At 46.2% G+C, this 10,000-nt stretch overlaps 1 protein-coding gene across 4 annotated transcripts in view; it reads left to right on the forward strand.

The window, feature by feature from the left end:
* The window catches only part of LOC125027134 (membrane-associated guanylate kinase, WW and PDZ domain-containing protein 1-like), a 224,514-nt gene that overhangs the window by 152,547 nt on the left and 61,967 nt on the right, over window positions 1-10,000 (forward strand). For 2 of the 4 annotated variants that reach the window (XM_047615986.1, XM_047615987.1), the window contains exon 1: window positions 1,705-2,005. The exons of the other annotated variants lie outside the window; for them this stretch is intronic. In XM_047615986.1, the coding sequence (XP_047471942.1) occupies window positions 1,720-2,005 (286 nt within the window). In that variant the 5' untranslated portion in view covers window positions 1,705-1,719. Of the gene's footprint in view, window positions 1-1,704; window positions 2,006-10,000 lie in introns of those variants that run through there. 4 annotated transcript variants of the gene reach the window in all.

The raw sequence follows: 10,000 nt of genomic DNA on the forward strand, positions 1-10,000 counted from the left end.
TCTCTCTTCTCTCCCTCACTCTTCCCTCTCTCTTTCCCTCTTCCTCACTCCTCCCTCTCTGCCTCTCCCCCACTCTTCCCTCGCTCTTTCCCTCTTCCCCACTCTTCCCTCTCTGCCTCTCCCTCTCCTTCTTTCCCTTTCCTTCTTTCCCTTTCTCCTCCTTTCTTACCATCAGGCAAGGGGCATAACGGCGGCTGTGGCGTAATGCCTCACCCTTTCTGAACTTCCGAATTTTATTGCAGGGAATACACCTCCTTTGATCTTGGCGAGAATTTCATGTTTGAGGAGCGTTCAGAATGCGTCTCCGATCTAATTTTAATCTTTCGAATAAGTCTGATCTAACGGGTTTCTAATCTGTTCGTTCCCGATTTTGTTCATTGGAAACTTTTGTAAACGAGAAACCTCTTTGGGAAAAGTATTTTTTTTTTTGTTCTTTTTTTTTTTTAGGTACACAAGTCGTGGCGTCATGTCTGCCTTACCTGCCCGCTGGTGATGATATCGCTTTGACTAAAATTAAAAGTGGTTACAGTACAATAACTTGGACTTCTGTGCTAATAGGTTGTGGCAGCGCCGCAGTGAGTAGGATGACCACAGCAGATTATGCTGTCTATATACGGGGAGGTTGAGTGAAAGCAACATCATTGGGGTCTTTTGATGGCACCATCTAAAGGCCGTAAGTGCCATCCATTGGACAAAAATATGATTCGCCGGTGTCAACAGCTTGGTCGTCTGACCACTTCACTAGCAGTGTCAGAGACAGGTCATTTATACCGGGAAAAAGATTTTGATACTTACCAACTATTCGTATACCTAAAGAAATATCATTAGACTATTTTTGGCGTCTGATTTCGCCTGAATAAGCATTAGATGAAAGGCTTTTACTAATATGCGTAGGCAAATATTCGCATTGAATTCACTGCTGATACACATGACATCAACAGCACCTTTGCGTGCAGGAAATCATTTGTCGCCGAGTAGCGTGGTCATTAATTGCTGAATGCAATCATCGTGTCTCGTGAAATGCGCGTATAAGCTAACCAGTTGCGCCCTAATGACTTTCCAATTAGAACTCTATTCAGAAATAGCAGCATCCGACGCTGGTCTTAGTTCACGGCGAGCGATCGTGTTGTGTGGGCACTGTTCCCAAGCTATGGAAAAGGATTAGGCCGTGAGGAGGAAGTGCGCTGCGATTATTTCCCGATTGGGCCAATCGTGCTGTTTGCTGGCGTTCGGATGCAGCGGCACTGGGAGGGTGTTTACTGGACGCTAGCTTTGCGACTCTTTTTCAGACATTTACCTTTCATTACTGTGTATTATTTTCTAAGTATGGCGAATTTTCACATTTTAGTCCGGGCGGGCGGTGGTGATTCAATGCGAGGCTGGATTATCAAAATTGAATCTGAATGTTTCTGAGGCGCGACGTCATGCGATATATAGAAAGCTCATTCGTGGACGACGGAGTTCATTAGTGCAGGGTTTCAGGCGGAAGTCGAGCGAAGGATGGTGGAGGAGGGGCGACACGTGGTGGCGACAGGCGGCTGGTGACGGGGAGGGAGGCCGGCCGAAGGGTGGCAGTTGTAGGGCCAGCCAGAAAGTTCGTTGGGCGAGGCTCCCCTCCTCCCCCCTCGTCCCCTTCTACCCACCCTCTCCCTCTGCTCCTGCGCCTGCCCTGCCCCGTCCTCCCTCCGCGCCCCGCCATGACACCTTCCTCTGGGTAAGATGACACTATGGCGCGCGCGGAGCCCCGGCCAGCGTCAGCATCAGCAACGGGCATCGCGCCTGCTGTCCACTCGCAATCTCCTGATCCGCGTGCAGTACGGGCGGGGGCCGGCGAGCGAGCCAGACAAGGATAGGCTGGCATGGGCGTGTGGGTGCGGCACTGTCACTAGGGGACACCCGACACACGCCGACCACGCCTGTGTCCTGCTGGTGTATAGGAAGAGGTCAAGGGTGAGACCGGGCGCCAGAGGGCAGAGCGAAGCACGCCGCAGCGGGAGGAGAAAAGGTAAGAGAACGGGGCTACAGAGGGAGGCGCTGACGGAAGAGTCGGCTCTTGTGGCCGTCGCTCCTCAGAGCAGCGTCAGGTGCTGGGGGAAGAACAAGCAATGTTTCATATATATTTTCAGGTCATTGAAAGTGCCAGCGGGTGCCAGACGAGGGTAGGTGCTAGTGGCGGTGGTGAGGGGAGCGTGGCGGCGGAGAGGGACGCGGGAGGGCTGGCAACAGTGGTGCCTTTGTGTGGCACTCGGCACCCGCCCCTCGAGTCCTGCGACCAGCACTGCCACCAGCCAGGCCCACAGCGCCACTTCACCGCCCAACCTCACTTACGCCTTATATGCTCGCTTTCGGAACTCAATGTCCTGTTCCGTAAACTGCCGCGCTCGGATCTTCGCGACAGAAATATCAGCAGCCGATTCCCTTGGCTGTGACCTCATTTGAGGAAATTTGCATAATGCCTTCTCCTCTCAAAGAAGAGCATGCAGTAAACTACATTATGGTGAGCCATGATGCATATGAAAGGTCAGCGTATTATGCAAATACCCATCGATCAGTATTACGGCGTGCTTTAGCAGGGTGCGAAAGTGATGCTTGGAGTAGGCGGAGCTGTAGCGTTTTTATAAACGAGAAAAATCATAATGTTTGGCCATTGGCGGGGTGTGTGACTTTACAGTGGCTGGATTGTGTGCTTTTTCTTACACTTTAGGGGGGCAGTGTGGCATTAGAATGGCAAGCCTGTGTGACCACTTTTGATTTAAGAATAATGTGGCACTGTAGTGACTCGCCTGATGTGCTCACTGGGCCGTGAAGGACAAAGTGGCACCAGGGGACGAGTGCGTAGTGGCTCACCATGCTTGATTGAAGATGGGGTGTCGCGGGTACAGGCTGGCTGTTTCCTGATGAGTAACGGGCACTTTTATATATCTGACTTGGGTAAATGTACCCAGCGCACCCCTTTTTAGGAAGCAGTGAGAATTTGCATTGTTGCTTCGTTCCGGGAAGAGTAAGTTGTAAAGTAAACGCATTCGGAGAACCTCCTTGCAGCTGAAATGCGATGAGATCACGGGATCATAACATAATATACCATGGCATTTAACTGAGATGGGAAAGAATTACATGAATCAGGCATTCTTTCTCTCTGCGATACTAGTGAACAGACCCAGAAGAGCGCTAGGTTTTACTGGCCATTAACTCAAGAATTTATTTTACTTCCTCCCTCAAAAGCAGGTTATGATCAAACAAACAACAGTGTGTTGAGCTTTTGTTCCCAGCTCTCTCAAGGCAGGGGATGCTGAGGTAAACTGGTGCAGTGACCGCTCGCATGGTTTCGCCCCCAGCGCGCAACACACATTGCATCCTTGCATTGTTTGACTTGCATATATTGTAGCGGGGTTGGTGAATCACTGAACATTCCCCAATATCTTGCGGCGGTGACAGTCCTCTTTCGTTTTCCAGCTTGTCTTTACTGCTGCCAGAAGTCGTGTGTGATGAAGTTTGGAGGTCCCCCTTGTACTATTTCAGCTTCCGTTGGTAGAAGCAGCCAGCAGTTCTCTGCCTGTCCTTAGAACATTACCGAGAAGTTGTGCAAATGAGTGGGCGAAACGGAGCCTTTGATGTTAATTGTGTTGCAGTCTAAAAAGTTGCAAACAACCGGTAGCACCACTTTGCCCAGCGAGAGATAAATGTGGCTTTAGCGAAGGCTCCGAATGAGATATCCTGATGAATTTACTGTTTCCTGGTAACAAAAGTGGTATTTGGATGTGCGGAATATATTTTTACTACTCACTCTTGCTGTATTTGCTTGTATTAGGATGTCTGACCCGTGTGTAAATACGAAACTGTCAAGATAGGAGTACATTTAGATATAGAGAGGTCTCCCCCTACATGTAGTCCATTTTCTTTGTACGGAGCGTAGTAAAAAACGGATTCTCACCCCCACCCCCACCCCCACCCCTCGGCCTCCCTGTATCTTATGACCGATAAACGCAGATTTGAATCGTATACTGAAATGGTTTCAGCCGATCCTGCCACAAGAATGTTTTAGTTTTAATACAGGGAATATATATTCCGAGTGTGAAAAATGGCCGTCCGTAGTCACGATTGTATTATATGCCAGAAGTTCCTTTTAAAGTATCTAAATCATATGTTGATAGTCAGGTCACGTACAAATAGCGGGCGGGAGGCGAGTTTTCATATTGTCTTTGTGTAGCCTAACTGGTCTTTGGGGAGCTTGGTGTTAAAAGTTAGAAGCGTACAGCCCTCCATACAGCACTGGCGCTTAGTCATGTCGCTATATCGTCTGATCAAGTGAATTACCTGCATGTATTGGACTTTTTTTCTTTTTTTTTCGCGTGTTGTAATGATCGCGGAACCAGGGCCAGGATGAATGCCTTTGATGAGCTACGGGATATATTGGAAAGGTAATCGCCAGAATGATCTAATTAAAGTGCCTATGAAGATCACTTTGGGTTTCTCTTATTTTCTGTGGATGGAATCAGTCGCTTAGTTGATTACCTGAACGATTTTTTTAAAAAGGAAATTGGATCCTGAGTAATTTCCTCTTCCCTGTCTTTATTCTCTCTCTCTCTCTCTCTCTCTCTCTCTCTCTCTCTCTCTCTCTCTCTCTCTCTCTCTCTCTCTCTCTCTCTCTCTCTCTCTCTCTCTCTCTCTCTCTCTCTCTCTCTCTCTCTCTCTCTCTCTCTCTCTCTCTCTCTCCCTCCCTTCCTCATACATATGTAATATATATGATATATAGTATCACACACACACACACACACACACACACACACACACACACACACACACACACACACACACACACACACACACACACACACACACACACACACTCACAGACACACACACATACATCAATTACATACATTACATACATTACATACATTACATACATACATACATACATACATACATACATACATACATACATACATACATACATACATACATACATACATACATACATACATACATACACACATACACACATACACACATACACACATACACACATACACACACACACACACACACACACACACACACACACACACACACACACACACACACACACACACACACACACACACACACACACACATTATATAAGTGTTTTTGCATTATGTATATTGTCTTTGTCTCACCTCCCCTCTTTTATTCTCCTATCTCTCCCACCCTCCCTCCCTTGTTCCTTCTCTCGCTCTTTCCCTCCCTCCCTCCCTCCCTCCCATTTTTCTTTTCCCCTTCATCTACCTAGATTTGATATGCAGCCAACTTCCGCTTAATCCCGCGATGGCCCTTTACCTGCGAGAAAGTACGTTCGAGGAGAGTTTTCTGGAAGGCAGCCCTCGACCGTCGAGCGCAAGTTGTTCTGATTTGTGTCGTAAATCACGAAGATCATAAGAGGAGGAAGAGGAAGAGGAGGAGGAGGAGGAGGAGGAGGAGGAAGAAGAAGAAGAAGAAGAAGAAGAAGAAGAAGAAGAAGAAGAAGAAGAAGAAGAAGAAGAAGAAGAAGAAGAAGAAGAAGAAGAAGAAGAAGAAGAAGAAGAAGAAGAAGAAGAAGAAGAAGAAGAAGAAGACGAAGACGAAGACGAAGACGAAGACGAAGACGAAGACGAAGACGAAGACGAAGACGAAGACGAAGACGAAGACGAAGACGAAGACGAAGACGAAGACGAAGACGAAGACGAAGACGAAGACGAAGACGAAGACGAAGACGAAGACGAAGACGAAGACGAAGACGAAGACGAAGACGAAGACGAAGACGAAGACGAAGACGAAGACGAAGACGAAGACGAAGACGAAGACGACGACGACGACGACGAGGACGACGACGAGGACAGTGAGGACGACAAGATTTGATGAAACGAACGAATGAACGAATCTTCATTGCCGTTGGAACGAGCAGAGTGGGGAGAGCTGTATGCCTGGACGGTGGATGCTTTCATTATTTATTTAGATATGTTGGCTGTGCGTGTGTGGCTTTATGTTTGTGGATGTATGAATATAGGTTGTTGTTATATTTATATGTGTTTGTACAACTATATATGTATATATATATACTAAGTGTATATACACACACACACACACACACACACACACACACACACACACACACACACACACACACACACACACACACACACACACACACACACACACACACATTTATACACACACACATATTTACACACACACACACACACACACACACACACACACACACACACACACACACACACACACACACACACACACACACACACACACACACACATACACATACACATACACATACACATGCATATATACAGACATGTATACATATATATGTATGTGTTATATATTATATTTTATATATTATATATAAATGTATATATATACACACATACATACACACGTGTGTGTGTGTGTGTGTGTGTGTGTGTGTGTGTGTGTGTGTGTGTGTGTGTGTGTGTGTGTGTGTGTGTGTGTGTGTGTGTGTGTGTGTGTGTGTGCGCGCGTGCGTGCGTGCGTTCGTGCGTGCGTGTGTGCGTGTGTGGGGGAGGGGGGCGTGCATGCGTGCCTGCGTGTGTGTGTCTGTCTATCTATTTATATATCTATCCATCTATGTCTGTCTCTCTGCATTGCGTTATGGTTATGCAGATGTGTGTTTTTGTTTATTTTTGTCTTTGGGTTACCTCTACGGAAAGTGCGCTCGTCAGTAAGCAATAAATGCAGATCAGATATAAACACAGGCTCTTGGTAACAGGGCTGTTCCAATCGCACCAGTCCGGGCCCATTACGGTTTCATTCCGCCTCCACCTCCAGCCTCTCGTTGCGGACTCAGTATTGAACTTGGAGCGCAGGTCCATCTTTCGCCTATTCGTTACAGGGGAGTTTAAAACGGCAGCAGCTGAGGCGAGCGCGAGAGGCAGGTGTGTCGGTCGCCCGCCGGATGCTAGCACGGTATTAAAGGGACTAACATGTTCTCACAATGGTTACCGTTAACCATTTTGTGGGTCGGAATTCACAGCGGCGGAGGTGAAGAGAATTCCAATTATGTTTGCAGGAATAAGCGCGTATGTTTTTTTTTTCCGCCCCTTTTTTTTTGTTAAATAATGAAGTGCGCGCAAAAAGTAATAGAGATATGTACGATATCCTGGGATGCGAGCAGGTGTGTGTGTTTGTGTGTACGTACGTGTGTTGCACAAGGTGGTCCTAACCGTCTCCCTGACAAGGCAATCTCGCCCCTATGGCTCCGGTAGGCGAGCGGGACATTTAAATGGGGTAGTCTGTCCCGTGGTGGTACCGGCGGCGGTGGCGGTGGGTGTGTGGCAGCCGTGTGGTGTTCCGAGGATAATATCGTTTTTAAAGGCCTTATCTTGGGTGGTGGATTTCCGTTCGTGAAAAGCGGACCGACGATGAGAGGCGTTAGTGGCGTTGGCAAGGTGATTATTATTATTTTTTTATTTTATTACACACGGGTTTACATGTTTACACGATGCAGTTTATCCGCGCCAACTGTTGCATATGGATGCGGAGGCTTACAGCGGCGTTTTGATTTTTTTCCCTTCGTAAGTCGGCTTTATTACTGCCGTGGACAAGTTTTTTTCTTGTCGTGGATATTTAGCACAACGCTAACCAACTTGATGTGACAGTTGGGGTGATATTAGATTAAATCACCCATTACTTTAACGTGAAAAGGTCCAGTGAAAATACTTCGCCATTCACGCTGCTGCGCATTCCCGCCTCGCTCTGTGTTATTATACGTTTGCTTGGTATCAAAGGGATTATTTATGTCCATATTTTAGGTTAAGAGGACAAAAGGATTATCCAGTCCATTGTTTGTAACGTGATATGAGAGGATTTTTTTTAAATGAGATTAAGGAAACAGACGCATGATGGCTTGTGATATCACCGCAGTCAGCTGTTTGTTTTTACTTTTGACTTATCGATGAAAGCGTTTTTACATGAAGAGTTGGTATAAACAAAACGAGCCCAGTATACGATTTATATTATGGTCATACCGACGACGTGTGTGAGGAAAATAAGCCGAAAGTGGTATTATATATATATATTTGTTTTTTATTACGTTTTGTTTTGTTTTCTCTTGTTTTGTTTTGTTATAGAAATGCTCGAAATAAACGAGGTGTCTTAATGAAATAGTCTCCCATTCCAGTTTTCTTTTTCGAAGAAGAAAGAAAACGTAATGTATTTTGAGGGCTAGCTTAATCAATTTGCTTTTCTCTCCCATTTTCAGGCTGAGACTCGTTTATTTTTTATGCATTTGTGTTGCAATAGGAAAGGCATTTAAACGTTTTATCCTGACGTAAGACTAATTTATAATTTTCTCTCTTTTCAGGTAAGAAACTCAACCGATATATATATTTAAAATAATATATAAAAAAGACACCAGTGCGTAAGTAGCCTTTTCTTTTTTAGTTTATGCGTTATTCCGCATCCGTTAATGATGATCTAAACTCCTAGAAAAGCCATGCGTGATGAGCTGCGATGCTGCCGATGGCTATTCCCAGAAGGTTCGGGTATCTAAGGGATGACGTGTTGCCTCCATGAATCATCTTATTGGAGAAGGCGGATGTGGAGGCCGTTATATTGCTGTAGTTGAGAGGTTTTATGCGTTAGATTGGATGGAGGTGTAATGGCTGACCTGGTAATATGGTTGAGGATTAGTCAGCTCCGAGAACAAAGCTTTTAGCCAGCGGTTTATGTGCTTATAGGCGAGACCCAGTGTAACATTGATACGCTGTTGGTTATATTCAGAAAGCTTTTTTATGCTATAGAGAGGAAGTGGTTTATTTTTTCCCCTATTTCTCGCTGTTGTAGGGAGACCGAGATGCTGTTATTTTTATATTTGACGATTATTTTTAAGATAGGCCATAAAACAAGGATTGTTAACAGGAAATAGTGTCAGAAATAAGAGCAAGGCTGCATGATTGAGGCGTGCCATCCGGTGCTGGGTGCAGTGTTGCAACAGGGCCCCACATGGTATTCGTCCAAGTGTTCGAGTAGTGTCTCTCCCATCACAATTGGTCGTCCTGAGGAAAGCGCTTGCACTGATACGATGGGTGTCGGTTGCCTTCCGCAGAGTGAAGGACGATCACTCGGCCGCGCCATAGTTCTCAAGGTGGGCGGAAATGACTGGTTCATCGGCGGGGAATGCGTCTTGGAAAATGCGGAGGGCTCATTCCAGGCCGGTGTTGTTGTTTCTTCATTCTCTGTCCTTCCCTTACCCTTCTTTGTCCATTCTCCTATCTCCGGCGTTTGTTGTTTGGCCCGGGTTGGTATTTGCGTGAATGAATAACGCAACACGAATTAAAAGATGTGACCAGGGGGTGATTGCATGATTAATGTCGCGAGCGCCGAAAACGAGGAAGTGAGAGAAGGAGACAGAAGGGAATGGAGAGAGGGAGATACCAAGAGAAGAGTTGAAGTGGAGAGGGAGGAGGACGGGGATGCGTGAGTTTGTGGTTGGGAGGGAGAAAAGGGGGGAGGAAGGTGGAAAGAATGGAGGGAGAGGAAAGAGAGCGAGTGGGTAGTGAGTGAGTGCGTACGAGGATGAGTGAGTGAGTAAGTGAGGGAAAGATGAAGGAAGGGAGGAAGGAAGACATATAGAAAGGTAAACGGTGGAAGGAAAAAGAGGGAGATGAGGTGAGCGAGATTTAGTCCTCCCTCCTCTCTATCTCTCTCTGCTCTTGCCTCTCTCCCTCCCTCCCTCCCTCCCTCCCTCCCTCCCCCCCTCCCTCCCTCGCTCTGGCAGAGAATATATCTGAATGTATTTCTTACTTATTATTAAATAATGTGATAAGTTAGGCTCGTGGCTGAGTGATGCCATTTTTCATCACCAGTGTGTGATGTTGGTAAAAAAAACAGGACCATTTATTTTCGTTTTAAATGAAAGTGCAATGAGATGCAGTCCAGTGTTTGCGTTGCCTGTGCGTAGCGCGCGGCGGAGACTTAATGAATATTTTTAAAAGTCTTGTTT

The sequence above is a fragment of the Penaeus chinensis genome, chromosome 7, assembly GCF_019202785.1.
Source record: "Penaeus chinensis breed Huanghai No. 1 chromosome 7, ASM1920278v2, whole genome shotgun sequence".
Taxonomy (NCBI): Eukaryota; Metazoa; Arthropoda; class Malacostraca; order Decapoda; family Penaeidae; genus Penaeus; species Penaeus chinensis.